We start from the raw sequence: 26,292 nt of genomic DNA on the forward strand, positions 1-26,292 counted from the left end.
GTTATTTAGAAAAAAACATACAACACAAGTAGTGCATGCATGACGCATTTAGCAGCGTGCAGAAGTTAGGGTTGATACTGTATTCTGGACAAAATGTCATCTTTGTTTTTTTTTGTGAAAAAATGTAGAGGAAATACTAATTTTAGGAAAGGTTTGCTTAATTTCAGTGTCTGCAGCTATATAATAATTATAATAATAATAATAAAATAATGCTACATGCAATACACTTCAATTTACGCTAGATTTTAATCTGTTTAGCTTTGCTCTTGCTTCAGCCAAGAAAAGCAATCTATTTGATGTGAATATGAGTTGTAAACTTTATTATTATTGTCTTAGCATTATGAGTAATGATAGGATAACTGCGACATGCTCTGCTGGAATCCGGGCATGTTGAAATGATCCCTGCTGTAAATGATAGCAGTTTCTTTTCCTGCCTCTTCTTGATGTGAAGTGTTTTTAAAGCCTTTGATGGAAAGATAACTGGGAAAGTGGTCTCCAGCTCCAGGATGAGGCATCAGAATGCAGTAGCAGGGATGTTGAAACAGGAAAGAGCTTAAAACAGGAAAGAAACAGCTGGACATTTGTTCCAGACGTTAAATCAGTTCGAGGTAAGCAAGCCTGTCTAATTTTATTGAGTATACAGAGTCTGTCAGCGGATCTCAGATATGTTGTTAAGTATAACACAATATTTGGATTAAAAAAAATCTACCATTTTGTCCTTAACACTGGAAAAAAAAAAAAAACTCGGAAGTACTGTAACAATGCCAGTGCTGTCAACATGGTTTTTCAATTCTTGCAATGATAGTTCTTTAAACTAACACATATCGTGCGGGATCATAATTCATCTCACCTAAAGGTGTGCACAGGATGTGTTCTGTTCACACGGTTGTATTTTGGTTGTACCCGCTGCTGTAATTCAAATAAGTACTGTATATATTTAGCTCATGGCGGCACAGTGGCTTAGTGATTAGCACTGTTGCCTTACCCCTACCGCATCCGGTCATGGAGTTTGCATGTTCTCCCTGTGCTTGGTGGGTTTCCTCTGGGTTATCTGGTTTCTTCCCACATTCCCAAACTGCCCATAGTGTGTCAATGAGCACATGAATGTTGACCGGAGGTTCTACCATAGTTGTACAAATGGGAATAAATACGATGGTCACCACTGGCCTCCACGGCCACTGGTTGGACTACAGAGGTTCCTAGATGACTGGATGGATAGATATACAGTAGTTAGTTCAGCCTATATTAATCACATATACATTATTTTAGACAGGGTTAAGGGTCTTGGTTAAGGGCCCAGCAGGGGCAACCTGGCAGAGCTGGTGCTCGAACCACTGACCTTTCAATCAGTAACTCATAGTCTTAACACACTGAGCCACCACCAGCTACACTCAAAATAGTTGTCCAGTTTAAACCACCATGAGCCTGACCTGCCCAGGTAGGAACGGAGGAATGCATGTATGTTTATGTTAAGAAACATTTTATCTTTTGAGTTAGCGGCACAGTGTTGTAGTGGTTAGTGCTGTGGCCTCCAGTTCCAGAGTCGAGTGTTTAATTCGTGCCTTGGTTCTGTGCGAGTGGAGTTTGCCTGTTCTCTCCCCGCTTGGTGGGGTTTCACTGGGTGCTTTGGTTTCCTCTCACAGTCCAAAGACATGCATGGTTGGCTAATTGTCGTTTCCAAATTGTGTGAGTGATTATGTGTGGATGTGTGCGTACTTGTGCTCTGATTTACTGTACTGGCATCCCTTCCAGGGTGAACCCCACCTAGTCCTCTGGGATAGGCTACAGGCTTCCGCGACCCTGAACAGGATAAGTGGTATAGAAAATTAGTGAGTGAGCATGAATGAGGATATCTTTCCCTGGAACCTGTATATGTAGGACAAAGCATGTCGGCAATTGATGATATGTTGAGTAGAAAGGCTTGCGTGCGTCCTGCGATGGATTGGCACCCAGTCCAAGGTGTACAGTACCTCATCTGGTGCATGAAGTCTCTTGGGATAGGCAAACCCTAACCCTCCAGGCTTAATGTAATCTTGTACGAGATAAGCGTTAAAAAAAATAAATGAATGAATAAACCACCTTGGTAAACTTGCTTAATCTTTTTTATGTTAAAAATAAAGCCCAAGATAAGCCATGTGATGCTGTAATGCAAACAACTAAATTGAAGTGAAAAACAGAAATGTTTTAGGACTGAAAAAACCTCACAATAACCTGTTGCATAACTGTGCATGTCTAATACGGAGTACTGTGTAGTGTTACAGCACTATTTGCTTGTAATATTGCACTTAGTCTTTTGGGTCATTGTTTACCAATTTAAGACATGTTGGATTAGCGAGTTTCTTCCATCCTCTCTTGCAAAAGAAAAGCTCCAGTGTTATAAAATTGTGAGTTGATCTCCTGTGCACAGCCTGAAGGCATTATTCAGGTTTTAGTTAGGATTTAGTTATTGACTCTGACTGGACCATTCCAAAACTTTGATCATCTTCTTTTGAAGCTATTCCTTTGTTCACTTGGATGTTATGCTTTGGGTCATTATTGCGCGAGAAGGTAAATTTTTACGTTCAGCTGTCAAAAAGTGGCTTGGTTCCAAAATAGATTAATATTTGGAGCTATCCAAGATTCCTGATACCTTACTGCACTGTTTCGCCACAACATTAACACTACCACCAGATACATTAAATAACATTGATTATTAACTACCCCTTTCATCCTAACATTATGATTACCTGCCGAATATTGAGTAGGTCTCCCTTCAGCAAACCACTGGATTCCAAAAAAACGTTCCTGTTGTTTTTACCTTTTGAGGGATGTTCCCATTGTGCATTGGTCAGGACATAGCAAAAGTGATCCAAGGAATGAAAACCGGTGAACTGGTGACAGGGTCATATGTGGCCAAGGCTCATAAATGCAAGTGGCCCGTGTAGTCTGACCTAATAGAAGAGCCACTGTATCTCAACTTGCTGAAAAAATTAGTTAATTATTGCTGCTTTTCATAGAACATTGTCAGAAAACACAGCCATTACTGTTTTGTTTGCAAAAGGTGAGACCTATGTGGTCGTAACGTTAGGGCTGATCAGAGTGTATACCAGTAAACTCGTGACAGGATCATGAGCAGGTGTGGACTAAAGGCCTGCCCTTCCAGGCCAATCCCACAGAAAAGTACCAGGTAGCACAAATTGGCAAAAAAACAACATCCCAATGCTGGACACAATAGATATCAGAACAACCAATATTATCAGAACATCTAGTGAACCACAGCTCACACGGGGCCTAGTAGAAAAAGAGCTCAAGGCCACAAACCTGGCCTCCAAACTCCCCAGATCCCACTATGGTTGAGCATGCATGGGATGCTCCACACAAACTGTTCTGCTCCATGAAGCCCTCACCCTGCACCACACAGCACCCAAATGACCTGCTACCAATATCTTGGTGCCAGAACTCCCAGAGGCCGTGTTGAGCCACACACCGAGGGGCCAGAGGTTCTCTTGAAGAATATTTTATACATTTACAGAAACCTTTATGGATAATAAGAGGTCAAATTCATCATCTGGGTGTAAGTTTCTATGGTGCAGATTTAAGAGTGTGTAGACTTTTTATATCCATTGTCTGGACACTCTGTCACACCTACAAAAAAAATACAAATCTCCCACCAGTCTTGCAGTAGTCACCTCTAATGTCTACTAAGTGCCATGTAATCCTCCATGAGCTGCTTTCTTTAAATAAAAAGAAAAATGCTAAATGAATAGTGTGTCTTCTGTTTATGTCTGTACATGTATCTCTTTTGAATAATGTATTTTTATTGTAAATTTAGAACTAAGTTGTAATAAAAAGAGATGGTTTGCTGCATGCACAAAGTCAAAATGGATGTTTTATAGTGTAAACAAAAGCGGGGAGCTAGACACAGCAGGCTGCAGGCTTTTTATAATGATGTACATCCAAGATGAATAATGTCTAATGTTAATAAAGAAGAAAAACATTATGGCCCTTGGGTCTTAATGTTTTTCTTCTTTATTAATGCTAGAAAATGAATGTGTTTATGTGTCCATGAGAAGTAAATAAATACAGTTATATAAATCACATTACTGTTAAATGGGTTTGATCGTAAAATGAACAAATCATATTTCCATTAACCATAAAATCAGACAGAGCAGTGTTTCTGTTTGTGTGTGTGGGTGTGTGTAAGTCGTCCTGCACCACAGTAGCCCCCTTCCTACTCCCTGTTTGTCTTGCAATACTCCAAGGTACTCACAATCCAAGGTTCCACTGTTTACTAATATAATATACATACTGTGTGTGTATATATATATATATATATATATATATATGAATGATTTATATTATAATAATGTATATATATCAAAAAAAGTACACACACTGCAGGAAAAGAGAAATAGTGTGTGTCTGTGTTTTTATATCCGTCATAAAAAGTAATATTCCCACATTGTTTCTATCTGTAATTTGTATGAAGTAATGATCAGTAGTGAATATCTGTCATAAGGAAAGCTTTCACGCTGTCTTTTACACAACCTTAACTATGAATCTTTTTAGCCGTGGTGAATCATTTGATAATTGCATCTACATGCCCATGCTAATTAGTGAAACACAGGTCTGGGATCAGCAAATTATACCTAGTGAAGTGTGTAAAGACAGTCAGAGTAGTTAAGCGCGCTCTCCGGAGGGCATTCCAGAGTGCAGGTGTCAGCGATTGTAACTTGGCAGCTGGAGCTTCGGGACACATGAACATGTTTGTGTCTCTAGGTTGGATTTATTCACCCAAACATGAAGAGGTGGTTCATTGGTTATAGCATCTAACATAATGCGTTTGCCAGGGGATTCAGACTTTGTGAGGGATCTCAACCAGCTTTTAACCAGATGATGAGCCAAATCATTATTACACACAACACACCCAATAATGAGTCAAAAATGATCCACACTCTGGTTGTGTTAAAACTCCTCTTGGTTTCATCTTGCTTTCTGTTTAGTGCTCCTGTCTCCCCAGTCACTGCTGTGCAGATGTGACCATGTTACTGCACATCAGTTTATTTGTAATGAGCAGAAATGGATGCCCCACTTGTGATTCTCATGAAAGAAGATCAGCGTACAGTGATTTGTTTTCGGTGGCCTGAGGGTGTACCGGGGTCTGAAACAATTTAGAGAAGAGCATAAACAGAAGTGTTTGGATATCTGAAAACTAAATCTTGACAAATACTCTAAGGAAGGTTAAAGATTCTTAAGGAGAATCATTACTGGTGACACGGATTCATCACTATGAGCCTGAGAGTAAACGTCAGAGTATGGGCCAAAAACATCCTCAATCACCAGCCAAGATAAAATTCAAAAGTCAACCATCAGCTGGAGAACTAATGCTTAAGTTTTTTGGGGGATTTTCATCTCAAGGGCCAATATTGAAACATTATCAGGAAAAAGGATCAACGATCAACGGTGCTCGTTACAGTGAGACGCTTACGGAAGAGCTGAAGCCTAAACTTCGGAAGACTGATATCCAAGAGGTGTGTGATCTTCCATGACGATAGAGTACAATAGCTGCTTAAGTTGTTCTGAGGAACTTCCTTTGCACCTGCTTCCTTTTTTTCATGCAAAAAAAAAAAAAAAAAAGCAAGAAGCTTGTATTTTTTTTGGAAAAGTGATCTTTTACTTCTTTTACATCTTTTACGGCCAACAGAAATTTTTCTGAATACAAATTTTTGGGTATCAGATTTTTTTTTTTCTGTACTGACTTAATAATGAAGTCATAAAATAAACATGTATAGCAGAGGCCGCACAAAAAAACACAAGTTGTCTAATATGTTTGCACAGTACTATAGATAAATAGATAAATAGTAAAAAATGCAAGAATATGAAAATATGAGGGTTGTTTCAGAGTATAAGGCTTTTAACCCACTGTAAAGCAATTTTAGAAGCAGGAAACATCAGCGTTCCTTGTAAAAAAAAAAGCCCTGGTATCTGAGTATTTGGCCTGCCTTTCATTTCACTGTATAAACCATATGGATTTTTGAATCATCCAAGACATGACAGAGCCTAAGCTGACCTTATTTAGTTAATAATTACATTTATGGAATTGCATGTTTTGGGGGAAATGTGGTTTAGATAAGGCATAATCCAAGAGCAGCTGAACATTGTCTATTGATTACTCATTCAATCTTACTCAAAGGACATGAACACTTCTGGATACTGCTCTGATTAAAAGCGTCAGGATTGTGTACATTGTATGCTTTTGTGCATCCATACACTGTGTGTGTGTGTGTGGAAGGTAGACTTGCATAATCCTTGTTGCTTTGGGAAATGGAGGTGGAGTGCATGAGTACACTCAGCGAGCACGGCCAGTGTTTTATCGGCTTGTGCTGCTCTTCTAAGACCTTTATGTCCTTTCATGAGATCAGTCTTTTCTATTAAATGTGGGGAGACGTTTCCATACCTTTAAACGCTGCCTGCTGGGCATCTCATGTGCCAACAGAAAGCAAAGAAAGAACTTGCGTAATACGAGTGAGTATGTCTCAAAGAAAAAAGAGTATGTCCTTGCACTTTCCACGACAGTACTACACCTCTCTACTGTATGTCTCCGCCGAGGACATTGTTACTCTTCGTCCTGCATGGAGCTCCACCGCTACTTTTGTTAACAGAGTTGTCATATTACCTCACACCTTCACTAAGGACACTGTCTCTCTGGCTCTTTCTCTTCCATAGTTGCTCTTTCAGGCAACATCAACGATGTTGTCATTTAGCCTCCTGCTTCTGTAAGGATAATTAACTTCTCCAGAGAGGATATTATCACTCTGACTTTGCCAAGGATGTAGCTGCTTCTGCCAAGAACATAATGTCTCCACGTCCTATCTCCCTCTCTCTTCGGGTCTTTGTAGGTCCACCTCCCACCCCAAGGACACTCATCTCTGTAACTTGTCTCCTTCAAGGACATTGTCATGTTGCTTTTGCCAAGGATGTTTTTGCACCTTTACCCTCCCTCACATTCAAAGATGCTATCACTCTGTCTCCTGCCTCTGCTGAGGACATTTCCACTCTGCCTCGCAACACCATAGAACGTTGTAGGTTAGGTTTGCCTGCCTCTGAACTCTCACGTGGACTATCGTCATGCCATTATCTCTTTCCCGTCCTTTGTCTATTCTCTTACTTTACCTCCCACATTCTCTAAGGACATTGCTCCTCTGCTTTCTGTCATTCCTAGTGAGCACTTTGTCACTTTGCCTCTGCTGGGGACAATGTTGCTTTGCTTCCCACCTTCATCAAGGACTTAGCTGTGGCCTTCTGTTGTGGGGAAGCTGCTCTATTTTCACTAAAAACCTCACCTAGATACTAATAGTATTCAGTCCTCAAGCAACCTGTGGACAAAATTCTTAGCGATCAACCACTTTTTTTTATGTCCTTCAAGTCCTCATGTGAACATGTCCTGTATGTTAAGGACGGGTTTGTCAGAATTCCCTCCCTCATTGGGCATTGTGTTGTGCAGCACAGCAAGCGTTAGGGTTTATTTTCTCCCCCAAGTTGATCTGTCCTTGGTCATTGCATATTCATGCATCTTTTTTTATGCATTTTTGCCGTACCTTGTGCATCTATTCTTATATTAAAACCTTGAAAATATTATCACGTTTCCTGAATTCCTTGTTTCGAGTTATCACTGTTGTCTGTTATCATGCTGACAATGTGCAGTGTAACAATGTGTTTAATATTATTGACTCTCTATTATTGAATTCATTTAATTAATGAGCTGGGGAAAAAAAATTATCATGTCTAGTACATGCATTGCCTCTAACAATTTCCATACAATTAAATAGACGTCTAAGACACTTTAGTTATTTCTTTTTTTTTTCTCTCTCTGCAAAAGAACACACTTTATATGTGACAGTCCTGAAGTCATATTGGCTCAAAAATGTTTCTGTGATTTAAAAAAAGAAAAAAGTCATGCCTCTTTTGTGCTCATTCCTCTACCTCATATCATCCTGTCAATCTTCATAGATAAAGCTGTCAGATGATGTCAGAAATCTAATGATTGCAAGAGAAGCCCAGAAGGGGGTTTAGTGCTGGTGGTGGTGGCAGTGCTCATGGGGAAGCTAAGGAGGTTTTATTTGATGGATTGCATGGAGCTCTGCTACAATGCTGTTAACAGTGAGGCACTCAGGTGTCTCCTGGGTATTCTGAAAGCGAAGTGTTTGGCTGCACTGTGTTGACACAGTGACGGTTTATAACGTAGCTGTTTTGACTAATAGCTGAGAACGCTAGTGGTAGTGGGGGCAAAAAGTCTGACTCATACACACCGTGCGATGTTTGGATTAGTTCTGCTGATAGGATCATGCCAGTAAAATGTGTGTATGTTGGGCGTTCTGTGCCTGCTACATCTCCTCTTTATGGGTCAGCGGACTTAATAGCGGTGTTGCTTAGTTGTCGTTTATATTAGTGTCTAGCTGGGGCTTAATTGATGGTAGATAAGAATGTTCAATGCCATTAGAACCTGACTGGCTTAAATTTGCAATATATTTCTTTAGTGAAGCAACCTACTTTCCCACAGCACCGTTGAATCCTCCAATGTGATTCAAAGTAAAATGGATTAATGAACTCTTAACGATGGTGTTATTTCAGGAGTAGTGCCAGCTGCAATTGTTAACATGTTTATATTAATGTGCTTAAGGGTATTCGAGTCAAACTGGGACCAGCAGTCCGATCATGGCTCTGGCGGAGTGAGAAAACAATCTACCTTGATGGTATCCAAACACTGGGATGAGTGCATTAGTGTAGTTGGGGATTATATAAAGAAATAAAGAGAGTTTTAACTCTTATAACTGTGCAACTGTGCAATAACCCAATCAAAAGTCCTGCTTTGATGTGAACACCCCTTGCATTATTTGTTTGGCGCTTTTTTTTTTTTTTTTTTTTTACAATTTACATTGTTGCAAAGCAGCTTTACATAATCAAAAGATTTATTGAAGTTTGTAAGAAATGTGAATGTGTATGAGTCGAAGTGATAAGATAGTCCCTGGTGAGCAAGCCGAGGACAGTGGCAAGGAAAAATTTCCTGAGATGGCAGTAGGAAGAAACCTTGAGAGGAACCAGACTCAACAGGGAACCCATCCTCATTTGGGTGATAACGGATAACAGGAATTGATCTGCAATCATACTGTGTTTGGAAGCTGGAAGTTCAGTATAACAGGAGATGTGTTTAAGTTAATATGGAGTCCAGTTTGTTATAAATGAATTATTAATTATTTTATGACCCTTCACCACCTGGATTTGATCATTTTTGAGCCCATGCCCAAGTTTCACTTTATGTTTCGGCTCAATACCACATTTTAAATGATAAAAAAGAGAGAATTAACAGGTTATTTGTTGTTTAATTGAAGTGATTTAATTGATGAGAAATCCGTTGGTCCAATTTAGATTGCCCCTAAAAAGTGATGCTGTGGCTGGTTTAAAGGGAAGCTGGCATTGCCCTTGCAATTAGAACAAATCAAGATCAGCAGCTTGTTCTTGTTCTTCCTTATTCCTATACCAACCATAGTAAGGTTTTTCCTAGAAGTAACTGCCCAAACAAGCCAAACTAAACATTTAAAAACCTCGGCCAACACTACCTTCTGATCACCAAGTCTATTTTTGGATAATCTGGTCCATTTTATGAAGATGTTTCAGACAATCTTATAAAATAATGTAATTAAGGAGTTTTTTTTAATTGCTCTTAAATTTTAAAATGTGTGCTGGATAAAAATGTATGTACTGTAAGGAGTCTCCAGTGTCAGCTTTGTGAAAGTCAGATGCTTTTTTTTTTTTTACAGTTAGAGACTCCAGGACAGTTTTTTTTTTTTTCAGTTTTCTCTGTAACATGACTTTTCTCTCTCTCTCTCTCTCTCTCTCTCTTGAACATCAAGAAAACAAAATAAGTGACTGGTTACACAAATTACTATTTATATCTCTTGCAACTGATAAATGACTTGATCATCAGGGGCTTTTAGATCACTATGATCTAAACATCTTTACTTTCTCCTACACATTTTCATAATCTTCTTTTAATTTTGTAAAACTGCTTTGAGACATCTAATTTTTTTTTTTATTATGAGCGCAATATAAAGAGAATACAATTGAATCAAATCGAATTAAATAAAACCTATGATAGGCAAATTCAGGAGGGTAATATAAGCTTAATATGAGGCTGCATCACACAACCCCCTTGTTGATTCTTTTCATACAGTGACATCCCAAGTCATGTTTTAGTTTTTATCTACTGTAAGTCCTTCCTGGGCATTCAGAAACACAGAAACTTTATTCATTTAAATTTTTTCTAATTGACCTAAACATATTTTCTAAAAGTCCAATTTTCCTTTTAAGCATTTCCTAAATGTCTGCTTTTCTTTGTAATATTTAAATCAGAGATTTGACTCACTCTGATAGTTCTTCCTTTAAACCCTAACATGTGTCCTAGTGTCAGCTCTACTAATAAAACCAACCTTTCATTGCAACAGCACAGCGAGGCCCAATCCTGGTATGTGCCACTTTCGTTTCCAATCTGTCACGCTCGCTTTACTAAAGAATGTGCTCTGTGATTGGTTTCAGAGGGCAAGGTGGAGGTAACCAAGGAAGGCATGAAGCTGTGCACCATGGCACCGGGGAAGGTGTTCGGCGAGCTGGCCATCCTCTACAACTGCACCCGCACCGCCACGGTTCAGAGTGAGTAAGCACGATACTTATGTCATGTGTTGACTAGAAATTCCTAGAAAGTAATGATACAGTAGCAGTTAAATCATGAGCAATAGTAACAATGCAAGCATTTATCCTGATAGACAAGGTGCATTCAAATCAAACAGGGACTCTTCGCGTAAATGAAGGTGCAAACGTTTTATAGAAGGCTGTACAGTATGTCTGTGAATGACTCCAGTCTCGACTCTAGTGTACTGAGAAAGCTTTCGACCTTGATTGTATCCAAACACTAGGAAAACCCTGGGATAAGTGCATTAGTGTAGCATACAGTAACTGTGTTCTGTTACTCTGTCTTATCGAATGTCCCGGTTTGACTTGAACGCATATATGCATGTACACATATAGACACATTAAAATTCCCTTACAGTTTCATGCATTGATTCGGTCACCATGGAAACCTGTGCATATTCTTTTGCTGTTCTTTTGGTAATGTAGTTCTGGCAGTTACTTTCGAGGGTAACTATGGAAACACACACACACACACACACACACACACAACCTAGCACGTCTTTGCACTCTTCTAGGAATAATGACATGTGAACAGACCTGGGCCAAAATCTAAAGCACACAGCTTTTTTCGTTGGGCGGCAACAATTTTTTTATTATTCATCTATTTTTTAATTTAATGAAACAAACATATATAAATTCCACTTGTTTGCGTACAAACCAGAGGCATGTCAGATGCATGATCTTATTTGCTAGTATTATCTAAATGAACAATTAGCATAGACAAAGCAGAGTGGAGCTGATTTTCCCCCTCATTATTTTAAACATAATCGCGTCTCATATTTTAGTGTCACTGCTCAGTGCACATTGCTTTATTTAAATCAAGTCACTTATGTTTTCAGTGCATGAAACATTCCTGATTATGAAAGTCTTTTCATGTGCAAAACCCTGATAAGTGAGTCAAACGGAGAAGGTAAGTTTTGCATGGCTTCGTACCAGATAGCAGGTCTGACAGTGTGTTGAGATATAATGATGGGAAATCCCAACGCAGCCATGAACTTACCACCAGGATGCACGCTTTAGCAATGGGAGCTGAAGATCTTATCGTTTTTCCTTATATTGCTCTCTGCTGAAAGACAAATATAAATTCCTCTCTCTTTTTCTCCATTGTTTTTATTTCTTTTTTTTTTGCATTTAAAAAACAAATAAAATAAAAAAAGCATCAGAAACATGCATAATGTATATAAATTTAGACATTCTGTCAGCTAATCATAAATCACAAGAGAGACAGAAGGGGAAAAAATCCAGACAACCAGCATGACACAAACCTACACACAGATTATAGAGAGTTTCTCATGACTGTTTTACAAGTGATATCTATCTGGGCATCTACAGTACAGCGAGTACAGTAGCGTAGCGAGTCCTGTAAGAGTGGAAATTTAATTTTATCTGTTAAGTGATGAAGGTGGCTTAGTGGCATAGTGATTAGCGCAAATCTTAGTGCATGGAGATTGCATGTTCTCCCCGTGCTTGGTGGGTTTCCTCCTGGTACTCCAGTTTCCTCCCACAGACCATACAGATTAGTTTAATTGGCGTTCCCAAATTGTGTGTGAATAAGTGTGTGTATGTGTGTTTGTGCCCTGCGGTTAATCGTACCCCCATTCAGGGTGTACCCTACCTCATGCCTTAGTCTCCAGGGATAGTCTCCAGGCCCCCTGCCATCCTGTATACAGTACAAAGCGGTATAGGTGATGAGTAAGTGAGTGTTACGTAGTGTCGCCTATAATGTAATTATGATTGATTCACACATGTGTGAGTGAGTGGGTTACATGACTATAACATGCACATATTACAGTGGTAGAGTAACTTTTCTCTATGCAAAGGGATTAATCAACATAGTCTCAATGCATCTGCGGCATTGTTAAAGCCCCCCATCAGATGCTTTGTGGATGGTCTCCCACTGCTCTAGAATGTAGGAGATGACCATGTGCACATATGAATGAAAAAGTGTTTAAACAAGGTGCTTTTTCATTTAACAAAAATGGGGGTAAGGGAGCAGGGAAGAGGGGGTGATCGTCAAGGAGGAAGGTGCAGAGTGTGCAGGTCTTTGCATTTGTACAGTAAGTGGCAGCAGTCCTCCTAAACTAGGGGGTAAACGCCACTGGCAGAGGAGGTCGAGGAAGCCGAGGGGGGCGGTGGACCTTTCTTGGAAGTGTGTCTCACGGAGGACAATTTCCAGAGTGATCAGAAAACAAAAACAAAACAGAAGACCCGCTACTGACCAGATTGATGATCTGTCCTTTTGTAGGCAGTGTAGCCAAAAACTCGCTAGCAGTCCTGGTGAGTGGAGGCACTGGCACTGGCTGTAGGCCTGCTGTCACAAACGGGAAACCAGCACTGAAGGCAAAACACACAATGTGCACATTGCTCTCGTCATTGGTGTCATCTCCACCACAACAAACAACACATTGTTTTTTTAATTAAAACTCTATTCGTGTTTTGCGAGCAAAGACATTCATGGCTCTTATCTGTTATCTGAGCATGGGCAAGGTAGGCTAAGATGCATCAGAGAACAATTTTTTTTTTATTGTCAGACTGGACAAGCTTTTAAGGTCTGTATAAGATTAAAAATAGGCATGTGATTTAGCACAAGTTACTTTTGTCAATCCTAAAGCACCTGCCAGTGTATTCAGCTTGATAAATAACCTCTCTCTGTGAAGTTGCCTTGTGTATGCTTGGTGTTGCAGGAGGTTTGGGGTCCCAAGCAGTGAACATGGTGTGAAGTCATAAGTGCTTTCCCCCAAACGTTGGTTGTGATGATGGAGAAGAACGAAAAACAAAACAAAACACTGGTTTAAGTGACAAATCTGTATATTTTAAACAGTACTGTCTCGACAATTCATTTCATTTGCATGAAAAAAGCAAGGCCCCTCCCACCTTATGTACTGTTTAATGATGGAATGTAGAATACCTGTTTATTAATTAATACAAAAAGCATTGGAAAAACTGCGTGCAAATAATGTTTTCTGATTAGACTTGGTTGTGCGAGTTTACAGAGTGAGACTCTTATTTACACAAGCTCGTGTGCACATACGTACATAGATACAAACACAAAATCAAAAATGCTTTACATACACACTTGTGGTCACAGTGTTGTAGTAAACAGTATATGTGCGCACGGATGTTGACTATACGAGTGACGCATGTGCACTGAGACTGATTATGGAGATGATTTTCCATAATACTGCCCGTATTTCAAGACCTCACTATAATAAATTGTTTAAAATGTATGCCCATCTTGCGAAACATGACCTGACCAAGGTACTCACAATCCATATATATATATATATAAAACCAGAACCCAAAGCCCCCTTATTCTTTTTGTCATTCTTTCTGGTATATAGCCTAGGAATGTCTTATTTTTAAGGTTCTAGGTTCACTATATCTCCAAATACTGACTTCTGACACCAGAATGTTCTCTGGCATTTTTAGAGTTTTTCAGTAATAAACTACTTATTCCATTCACCTCTAATAGTCATTATTTTTTTCACTTTCCTCTTACAGTTTGGTCTTTTGCCATGCACTATTGTAGCCCTAGACACCAATCAACCTGGTCAAGGCTGAAGGCTAACATGCTTCCTTTTAGAGACACGAGTTAGCCAACACATCTTTTCAAACTGTTGCTCATGCCTCAGTTCTGGACGAAAGGACTAACTGTCCTCTTTGGTTCACTGATGCACCCTCATCACTCCCACCCAGTGAGCACAGCAACTTATTCTTTCTTGGACTCGTAGCCACTGGTGTCTTTGTCATGATCCTGATTTTACAGTAGCTCCCAATCTCCAGAAAAAAAAAAAAACCCTGGATCCCTTTTTGTGCTTGCACATGGTGGATGCTTCCAGAAAAGTCATAAATTAAATACTGTGCATGCACGTGTAGATGCTTTTGCCCCAAAGTTCTACTGATCAGCTTGTCTGCTGTTGCCTCTGATGGTTGCCCACTGTAAGTGGATGAGTGGTCCTATGTGTCAAGTAGCCCATCATTATTACACATTATGGCAGAAAGTCTCATGGTGAAGCTATTAAAGTCTCATGGTGAAGCTTACTTCATGACAATTCATTGGGATGAAGCTACTGTAGAAAAATTGGGAATGCTATCCACTCTGACCCAGTGACCCAGTGTATGGGGGACAATCGAATTTAGGCAGGGTGCTACTATGTGCAGTCAGTAACTCTTCCTAAGAGACGATTTGAAAGTTAAAAGTGGCCCAATCTGCCTGATATTTTTGCTCATATGCGACTCAGATCTCATTTTTTTTATACCTCTGTGAACAGCACAAATCAAATGATCTGATCTGATCTGCAGATTTACGTATGCAGTCCTAAATCTGACACAAATCAAATTTTTCACAATTCGAGCGCGGTCTGAACAGTCAGATCAGATTTCAAGCCACCTTTTGTCAGTCCAATTTGACATTCATTACAATGTCATTTTGGGCTAGAAAATATGGAAGATGATGGATAGTGGATCAGGAAAGAAAGAATATCTCTGTGACTCATATCCATTCAGGAAAGTGCTTGAAGAACCAATCATCAGATAAGTGCATATCAGGCTAGAAAACCAATAAACAAATACAGTAGTACTCCACCTCTGAAACATTTCACTGATGTTACCGTACAAGTGAAATTATAAAACGCACATCAGAGCTGCTCTGTATTTGAAGAGATTCCAAAAGAAATGGCCAAACAGGCATAGAAGATCCTGTCTCCAGTGGCCAAGGAAAACTAAAACATAACAAGAACATCAGAACATAAAAATCGGATTTGGCTGGTAATTTGAACATGGGTGACTTATGTTTGCAGTGGAAATGTTAAGTAAAGTACGTGGGTCAGAGAGCGTTAGAACAGTGATCGAGAGGAGAGGAGTAGAGCTTGTGAGTATTAACGGACACACCAACATGCAGAAGCTTTATCTGACAGTTTATCCCCCCCTCCCTCCCCTACTGATTGCAGTTGTCCTTTTGTATGTGCTTGGGTTTGTTTTGCTGTGTGGCTTCATTGTTTGTCGAGTGTATTTATGTTCTAGTCCAGTGTGTGCACCTGTCCCATGTTATACAGTACGTTTCTGTTCTTTTGTCTCATTGCAAAGTCCTAAGCACCTTGCACACATAAAGAGTCTGATGAGAAATCTCATAATGAGCGCTCATAAATCTCATAATGAGGTCATTCCGTGACCTAGAAGAAGAAGTGTTAGATTAAGGGTGTACGGATTTGAGGGGAGCTTTGACACGAACAAAGAACAAAGTTTATTCGGCGACCTCGTGATTTGGGAATATGGAATGCTCGTATGTAGGAGAGCTCAAAATGAGACCTGTGAATATGAGGAGAGCTTGACGAGATTGACACCGGCAAAGTATGAGAAAATGACGTTGCAGGCCCTAGGGGAAGTTCTCAGCAAACCTTCTCCTTTTTTTCTTTAATCTTCTCAGAACTCCCGCCAAGTACAAAATACATTTTCACTGAAAGTACGAATTCTCCTTGATTACTTCTTGATCTTCTCAGTCACTCCTCAGTCTCACCACTACTCTCCTGCATCTACAATATATGTGAGAAAGAGGAGAGCCCTGTGGAGTGCCAGGAGAGCGCTACAAGAGAAATGTATTGATTTTTTTCTTTTTCTTCAAAAGTCTACAGAAAGTACTGACATGTTTAATAATTCCATAGTTCTTTATAGAGATTGGCAAGATTGGTGAGAGACTTGAGGAGTTTTGAAGAGAGCTCTATGAGAGCCCTACATGAGACCAGGGCCCGTACTCACAAAGATTCTTAAGCCTAAAAGTTGCTCCTAGTGATGCAATTCTAAGATGATATTTTCTTAGAATATCCCCTTCAATTTAGAACTTTAGATCAAAATGATTCATGAAACATCTTAGCCCTTAAAACAGCTGAAAAAATGTTAAAAGTAGAGAAGGACTTTTAAGAGGCTTAAGTGTTTCTATAGCAGAGGACACTGAACGTAAAGCTAAAAGTAAACACTTTGCTTTTCTGTTCAATTTGGTTGGTTTTGGTGAGGGTCGACCACACCTTGGTCGCTTTTAGAGTTGCTCTGAGAAGTTTCCTAAAATCACTTTTAGTCTAGGACTCCCAGCTAGGACTTTTTAAGCTAAGATAGGAGCTCTCTGAGAGAATTATAAGAAGCTTTCTGAATACGGGCCCAGGAGTTTCAAGATTTCTTGTTAAACTTTTGTTTTTATGAAAGGAGATTTATTATGCAATTTAGCGTTGTTAAATTTGGCCTTGCTTTACTTTGAATGTGCTAAATCCTAGTTTGTTGCTGTCGGCCTTTGTATTGGCCATGGACTGGCCTAAATATATACGTCAAGACAAGAAGACTGGACTGAAGTAGTGTCTTTGTCCTTGTTACAAACATGATCTTTGTGTGATGATTTGTATCATTGTTTGATGGCTTTGTACTCATGCTAGAAGGGATCCAGGTGGTTGTCATCATCCCATAACTAAGATTTGACTTCCTTGTAAAGTGTTATGTGTTATAGCTCTCTATGTATATGTCTAAATATTAAGCACTGTTAGTTCTGGTTAACTAAACCATATACTACTACATTATTAGTAAAACTTATTCGTGGCTTTACGTACACTGACAATTGTTTCAATTTTCTTTTGAAACAATTGTTTTGTTATGATCTGTTTAAGTAGGAACACACATGGTCTCATTTCTTAAGTTTTTTTTATTAATTTGAATAAAATTTTCATGTGAATTTTGTAGTGCTGCACAGTTAACCGCAGAAAAGTCAGGCCTTACATAAGTTATTTATCGGGCCTTACATGCAGTTATTTAAAGGCAAAAGGCTGCAATTTATGATAATATACACATAGTCTGGATTTTTGTGTAGAGATTGTTAATAATTAAAGCATTTGTTTATTATTGATCAGTACATTTTAATGAAAAGGTAAAGTAATGAGATAATTTATTATACAGTATTATTACTGGTTAGCCTAGATTAATACATTCATAAATTCAAAATTATACATTTATTATTTAAGAACTTTTTTAAGAACTATTAGTACTATTACTACTACTGTATCAAACCATGCAGCCCTAGAATGCTGTGATCCTGTAACTGGCCATCTGCATTTCAAAGCAATGGTTGTAGAGGGGTTTCCATGAGAGTTTTCATGTTGTTATTACACGTTTATCACAAGTAAAATCTATTTATCTATTATATTATATTATATTATATTATATTATATTATATTATATTATATTATATTATATTATATTATCTCACTCATTGACTATACTGTATTATCCTGTATGCAGGGTCGCAGGGGCCTGGAGCCTATGGCCTATGCCAATCTATCACAAGGCACAAACATGCGCACACACACCTACACGCACCCTTCATTCACACTCTTAGAGCAATTTGGGAATGACAAATAGCCTAACCTGCATGAAACCCACCAAGCACAAGAAGAACATGAAAACTCCAATCACACATACAGTACCGGAGGTGGGATATGAACCCAGACCCTGGAGGTGCGACAGCGCTAACCACTAAGCCACAATGCTGCTGCTATGATATGATATAATATGATATGATATGATATATGCCACCAAATCTGGTTCTTCTTATACAGTCTTACGAGAGCCTTTGTTATGCAAACTTCTAAGCATCTTTAACCACATTTAAATTCAAATGAACTTGATATTGTTTGGATGTGTGGGGTAGAAGGGAACTAAAAGCTTTTGTCTTCTCTTTTGAGTTTATAATAAAAAAAAGTCTTTTTAACGATTAGTTCATAACATGCTTTAAATTTACCGTCCTTATCTTTTAAAAACCACTTCCTTACTGCCTGTGGAGTCCCAGTGGATCCAGGGGGTCCAAGAAATTCTGTGTGAAGTCAAAACACACTATTCTTAAAAAAATATGCACAGAAACCTCACACAGACTTACCCGAAGGCAGGATTAAACCAGGGTGCATGGAGCTGTACGGCGAGAGGACTACACAGTACACCATGGTAACGCTGGGGTACGCAGAAGCAGAAATCCCTGCAGATTGCAACATTACATAAAGAAAACTTTCCCTCAATTGGAAGAAAAAATAGGCCTGCATTGTCAGTTTGTACGGTAGTAAAGTGTGTAGCATTGCTCCCTCAACGCCTTAACCTGTGTCACATTCACCATGCAGTCGCTCATCGTTCACATCCAGTATTCATTGCACGATTACATAGCACTCTGTTAAATAGCGACAGCATTAAATATAACTTTTAAAAAGGTTTCCATTCACATACTGTAAACCGTATTAACATAAAGAACACTGATGTCTACACAGTTTTATTCACTTCCTCCCCTAAAAAGGGTTTAACTTAAAATGAAGTTTCCCTTTTCTGGAACTCTAGAGAAAAATTAACTCACAGTCAAATTAACACTGTGTATTCTGCATCGTAGTTAATAATAATTTTGCTCAAGGCAGCTTGGTGTGCTGGGATTTGAACTCATGACCTTCTGATCAGAAGAACAACATCTTAATGTTGTAAGAGATTTTTAGAGTTAACTTGAGCCAGACAGCCTGGAATTCTTTAAAATCTTTTAATTCTATTAACAAAAAAAAAGAAAGAAAGGTGTATAAGGTGTAGTCTTTTTTTCATGTGATTAAGACTGAGATTAAGATTAAGTAAGGAAGCACTACGAAGCTTTCGTACTTTCTTTTGGGTTGGCTAAACATGGCTCATCCTCATCGAAATCCTTTAAACTTTATCTGTATACGGATTGCACTGCTTTTTAGCAACACAGGCTCCAAAACTGGGCTTGAATTTGAGACTACATTTCCATTGTCTTTTGCCACCTGTCTTCTGTTTTGTGTGGCTGTAAAGTCTGTCAGTGGATACGTACGGTATGTTCACAGGGGGAGAAGTGTGGCAGTGGATATTTACGCTGTTCCCGTCACAATGGCTGTTAAGTTTATATTTGAAATCTTCACTTTTGCCAGATGTAAAGCTGGCTTTACACATCGCGTTCCTTTTGACAGACATTTCACATTGCAGTTGCATAATTCTGTAATCGTAAGTTGAGATTTTTAAAGGTTTTACGTTGCAAACAGAAAAATTGCCACACTTCAATCATTGATAGAGACCAAATGGGAGTGTGATTGCTGATATGATGCTTGACTAAAATCCACCAGAAGCAGGACACCCTAGAATTAGCTTGTGGTAATGGTAATGCATAAAAACTTCATAACAGAAAGACAAAGGTACTGTAATGTATGCAACAACTGTAAAACTAGCTTTTCTTTTCCATATTATTCCCTACTATACTAATGCATTCCTAGCATTTTACAGTTTTCTCTGTAAAATGGTATTTTACAAGAGAAAAAGGTATTTTTCACATTTGAAACACTTCCCTCTCAAAAATTCCTGTACTAATGGGCCAAACATGTGGAAATGGCTTGGAGCGAGGTCAGGACTGGACGTGGTCGAGACTGGACGTGGGAAAAAATCCCATCTCTTCCACAAATTGTCTGTTGAAACAGTGTCTGAATGATTAGATGTTTCGTACCAGTTCACAACTGCAGTGGACTCCGAGCCACCTTCTTTAAAATATTTACACCATTCGAATGTTTTACTGCGGCTAAGAACCTCATTACCACACCGTGCTCGAAGCCTTCTTTCTGTCAATCAGTTTATTGCCTTCATTCACAAGAGGTTCCATCACACCATTATTGATTACCTTTCTGTCACCAGCATGGACTATCTTGCAGGGGTTCTTGAGTTAAGATATTTTTTTTGTTACTGCACATACAGTATGTCTTTATATATTTGGTATAAACTCGGCATCTCTGTTTGATTTCTTTTTCAAGTCATGTCATTGCTTTTAATCCCCTGAATTCTACAGTTATATTCATTCCCCGTGTCCATACTAATAACCTGCTTAGTTATTCTTGCAGCACATTTCCAGTTTCCCAGTTTGACTTGAACACCACCCATATGATCTAACATGGAGACACATTAGCACCCAGTTTGTTACAGAATTTGGTGAAGATTTAATCCGGATCTAAAAATGACAGTGTGGCAAAAAAATATTTGGTCTTAAAAGATGCTATAATTGCTTTAGCCAGGTCGGTACTATATACTGGGTTTAAAGCACTTCATGCATAAATATAGTAGTTTTTACTGTGTACAATGATAACCAGAAACGTATCTACGGCACTCATTAACTGAACGCCTACAGCCAGGGTGGCTTCTCACATTACAGATACAGTTCAAGGATAAAAATAATTAACTTGTACTTCTCTTGTGCTTGTTCCACTTTCATTACAAGATGACTTAAATTGTAAAGGCAGTTACAACTGTTCAAAGCAGACGTTTGAACAAAGAACAAGGACGGGTTTTATTTTATAAATATTCTGTTTAACCACTCTATTATTTATCTAAGACAGGCATATTTTGTCTGGGTTATAGAGATGATCACAGGCCGAAAAAAAAAAGAAAAAAGATCCCTTTCAAAAACATCAGGCTCATTGTGCCAGCGGGAAATAAAGGGCTGTAAAATAAATCGAAGCAACCAGACACCAGATTGTTTTGACATGAATGTATTGAAAGACTTATTAAAGGAAGCTTGTTGATGGAGAAAATAGCTTTGAAGTGACTGATAATAATACAATGTTAGTGAGAAATTTTAAACTTTTTGTCTATTCCAGCCATAACAAAAGAAAAAAAAAACTCATGCTAGAGAAAAAAGGGAGAAAAAAAAAACATTTTTGGGTTTCCATGTTCTTCCTGTGCTTGGTGGGTTTCCTCCAGGTACTCGGTTTTCTCCCACAGTCCAAAGACATGCAGATTAGGCTAACTGGCATTCCCGAATTACCTGTGGGTGAGTGTGTGGTTCCCTGCGATGGATTGGCACCCAGTTCAGGATGTACCTTGCTTTGTGCCCTAAGTCTCCTGGAATAGGCTCTAGATGCCCCATGACCCTGTGTACAGGTATAGACACATCATGCAGGATGTGTGGTCGTGCTCAGTAGTCTCTCACTGTCAGCCGTAAGTTAAACCCGGGCCATTTTACTGATACTGGTTTTAGCATTTTTTCTCTGCTATAAGTAATAACTTTTCATATTCAAATTATTCTGGGTGCATTGCTTACATGGAGGAGAATAAGGTATGGTTAGTTAAAGTTTTTGGAAGCCGTTTTGATTTAGAAAAAACTGCATATTGCAATTTTGACTTCCTTTAAAGAAAATTTGTGATATTCTCAGACTGGCGATGGCATGGTAATGTGGATAATATGAGGTGAATATGCAAACTCCAGGCACACAGACCGGAGGCGAAAATCAAACCCTTGATCCCGGAGTACACTAGGCGACAGTGCTTACCACTAAGCCACTGTGCCATCGCAAGCAATACAAACTAGGGCAAAACAACAGAGAGCAGGTGTCATACAGTATAAGGAAAAAACAACATATTAAAAAGTTTAGGCAAGACTTAGCTAAAAAAAGACATGTATATATAGGCTTGTCCAAAATACAAGATTACAAAAATTAATTACATGTATTATTATTATTTTTTATTTATTTTTTCTGTGCATTTTGGTGTCCTGTTCGCATTTAAAACTTTAGTAACCACTAACTTTTTGGTAAACCACTATAGGGTGAAGATGTTAAGAAACTTTAGTAGTTTCTTTGTGTGGATGGACAAAAATTTTATTTTTATTACGTAAGAGTATACGCCACATACTCTTTTTTTTTTTCTACGTAGATGAACATTTTTGATTAAAATACCAGAGACTGGAACATGGCCTTCCTAGAGAGAGAGAGGGAGAAAGAGAAAGACACCTCAGTATATCACAAACTGGTTTCACACAACTGATTGCAGTCATCTACGTATATAATACAGTTGCTATAAAAAAAGAATTACCCTCTTTAAAATAATCACATTTTGTGCTTTGCACAAAGACAGACACTGGTTTGTTTTCTTGTTTTTCATTTATCATCCAAGTAAAAGATATAACACCAACATGTCCGGAAAAAAAAAAAAAAAAACAGAAATCACTGATTTGAAAAAGGATCACCCCTCCAAAATAATACTTTTAAACTCAACCAGGTGAATTTAATCACTTGCAAAGCAAAAAAATGGGATTATTCTAAAGGGGTGATTATTTTCTATCCCACTTTATTCTAATTCACCTAATTTTTAAACAAAAAAACATGTCTTAGCATCCATTCAAAGGATCAACACAAGCTCCATGATTGCTAAAAGTTCTGCTGGAAGATGCATGCATCCCACCTAGATTTCTATCACAAAATTGTTAATTTTATCAGCCATCTTTCTTAACGCACTGCTTAAAGTTTAGTAATAAATAATAATAAGTAAATATTTAGCTCGATGCACCCAGCCGACATTTCCAATACATTAAGCGGTAAGTGATTTTTCATAATGAATTGCACAGGTAGGACTGGAATGGTCATGATTACTTTACTCGTTCCTTGCACCTCTCTGTCTTCTCGGTCATTAGGACTGAGGGATGGATGAGCGAGTTATAGCCGCCGAGCTGCACACTGCCACTCTCTTAGATTTCCACTCATCCTGGGCTACATTTGAGGCATTAGCAGCTGAAGTTTAGAGAGACAAAGAGATGCATCGCCAGCTGCCCGTTCATGTGTTAAGTGCTGCGAGTGCCTCGTTGCCATAGAGACCAGAGGATTTTGAAATACTCAGGGGAGAGTGTGCATCCCCCCCACAAAACCAGCACCATCACCATCACCGTTCACACCACAATATATATTAGGTTGTTAATGTGACTTTTTTTTTTTCTTGAAAACTCTGCCAGCTGCTTAATTCATAAACCAAATTGAGGATTTATCTAGAAAAAAATGAAAGAACAGTGTACTCTTTGTCTTCACTGGTGCTTGGATGCGATTGTTGGAGTCATGCCTGGCTGGTGCCTCTGAACTATGGCTTTTATAATTCTCCTTATTTGTGTCTCCCAGACGTGAGCTTTTGCTGTAATTGCTATAAGGCTTATGTTCGGTTTTACGAAAAATTTTTTGGTTCTTATTTGTTAAGGCTACAGCCCATTATCAATCCATTGGCAGCAGGCTCGTCCTCTCTTCTGTCTCATAAATGATCCGGCCATTAGGGTTCCCCATGGCTCTGCTGTTACACAACATTTCAGAAGTTTTCTTCAGATTTCATTTGTACCTACCCAAGCCTTTTTCCTCGGCAACTGTTTTACTTTAATGAAACATCCTGCTCCGCTCCCAGCGTGACCATTTCCATTTTATCTTCGTCTATATCTCAGTCTGAAGCAAAGTAACCAGGGACTCTAATGAAACAGACCAATATCCCACATACCTATTATATGAGTGATGTGCTTTGAAGGGGGAATAAAACGAGCCTTTAATATATTAAATATTAATTTAAGCATCAGGTTTTCATAGTGCATCATAGCTGACATTTTTAAAAAAAGATTCGATTTTCGAAGGACCCGCTTAAATGTAGGTCTGATCTTTGATTTGAGATTTCATAAAGCCATGCTGCTTGTGAAGTGAAGTGTGTCCGTTTTCAAATCTTCATAGACCAGTGGATGGGAAAATAAGCTTGAACTTGTTTTGTTAGTGGAGTGTGCCACAGCCATAGAAGCAAAATCATTACATCAAATGTTTTTTCTTTTCAAAATATCATATATATTTGTTATGTACAGTCATGTTCAAAAGTTAGTATCCCCTCTTTTAATTCAAGTTTTTAATATTCAATATTTTGTGCGTAAAAAAAATATATTTTTTAAATCATCTGATCATGGTGGGTCTTAGTATTGGGCAAATACAATGTCAGATGAAAATCATATACTGTACCTCTTTTCATTTGTTCCATTATTCATGTAACCAAAAAACATGGGCAATACTGTAGCTTGCAGGTCCACCTTTAGCAGCAAGAATTTGAAAAGAGAGATTTTATCAGTCTCTGGCATTGTTCTGGAGAAATTTTGGCTTATTCTTCTTTATACCATTGCTTAATTTCATTGAGGTTTTTGAGCATTTGCTTATGCACAGCTCTCTTAAGGTCCTGCCGAAGCATTTTAGTTTGGTTTAGATCTTTGGCTATTCCAAAACTTCAATTGTTTAGCCATTCTGAAAGATTTACTGGTGTGCTTGGGATCATTGTCCTATTGCAGGACACAATTTCATCAAAGCTTTAGCTATCAGACAGATCGCCCTCACGTTTGCCTCTAAAATAGCATACGATGCCCCGCCTACAAAGCATTTTCAGCATTTAAAAGAGGCAAGACGAACTAAATATTAGCTAAGTTTCACATACGTCCAGGAGCTGTTCAAAACCTGTTTGCATCAGTGGAAAGCCAAGCGAAGTGAGTTTACATATTTCTTGTGTTTTTTTTTTGCATTTTTGCAAGTGAACACATAGTCATAGACATAGCTTTAGGATGGGTCCCAAGACATAGCACGATGGGTCCTAAGAATGTTAGCAAGGCCCGTAGCAAGAAAAAAAGGGAGCGACTTTCAGTTTTGTTTTTAAAGCAGCCGATGCCAAACAGAATCATAAATTAAGGTCAAGTGAGGTTTAATGGCTGTCTAACTCATATTTCACTTACGTTACATGTTTTTTTAAAAATGTTTTGATTGTTATTATATATGCTGCTCATAGTGTTGAAAATCGGTAACACTTTTGGGTTGCTGAAAGAGTTTTACATGCATTTAAATAATTTCCTATGGCAAAATGTGTTTCGCAGAATGAATTTCACCTCCGGAACAGATTCAATTTGTACGCTGAGGTACCACTGTGCTCTGGTATACAGAGGAGTTCATGGTTGACTCAGTGACTGCAAGGTGCACTGGTCCTATGGCTGCAAAACAAGGCCAAATCATTAACCCTCTACTGCCTTGCGTGACAATTGGTATGAGGTGTTCCTGTTGAAATGCTGTGTTTGGTTTCTGCCAAGTACTTGCTGGACATTAAGGCCAAACAACTCCACTTTGGTCTCATTTGTCCTTGGTTTGTTTAAATGCATTTTTGTTAGTCTCAGTCAGGCTTTGGTGTTCTTTTTAGATAGAAGTTGGTTTCCCTTGGCATTACTTTCAAAAACGATCATTCTTCTTCTAATTGTGCTGTAATTGTGGAGTTTGAGATTTAACTTGCTCAGTAACAACAATGCTGGGTTGTCCACTCCTGGGAAAATTGGCAACTGTCTTGAAGGCTTTCCACTTGTGATTAATCTCTCATTGTAGAACAAACTCCAAATTGTTTGGAAATGGATTTATTTGGAATGGCCTTTCCAGATTGATGTGCAGCAACTATTGCTTCTCTAAAACTATTGGTCATATCTTGCTTTCTTGGCATTGTGTTATCACGTACCTGAATGTTCTAGCAAACTGGCAAACCTCTGTTTTTTAAGTTTTGCACACCTGTTTATGATCAATCAATCAAGAGCTGATGGCTGCAACTTCCTTTCAAATCCTGTGAAAGCAGTAAGGGGGTACTTGGCATTGCCCACCTGTTTTGTTTTCTTTTCTTTTCGGCTTCTTTATTAATCGCATGGCGAAAGAAAGTTGTGTTGTTGTTCCTCTGATGTTGTATTAGCCTAATACTAAAACCGACTATGAT

The 26,292-nt window shown here is 38.6% G+C and overlaps 1 protein-coding gene across 3 annotated transcripts in view; it reads left to right on the forward strand.

Annotated features, from left to right (window-relative positions):
- The window catches only part of prkg1b (protein kinase cGMP-dependent 1b), a 186,504-nt gene that overhangs the window by 56,036 nt on the left and 104,176 nt on the right, over window positions 1-26,292 (forward strand). For all 3 annotated transcript variants that reach the window (XM_053511347.1, XM_053511346.1, XM_053511348.1), the window contains exon 3: window positions 10,573-10,686. In XM_053511347.1, coding sequence (XP_053367322.1) covers window positions 10,573-10,686 — 114 coding nt within the window. The remainder of the gene's footprint in view (window positions 1-10,572; window positions 10,687-26,292) is intronic.

This window comes from Clarias gariepinus, chromosome 14 (genome assembly GCF_024256425.1).
Source record: "Clarias gariepinus isolate MV-2021 ecotype Netherlands chromosome 14, CGAR_prim_01v2, whole genome shotgun sequence".
NCBI lineage: Eukaryota > Metazoa > Chordata > Actinopteri > Siluriformes > Clariidae > Clarias > Clarias gariepinus.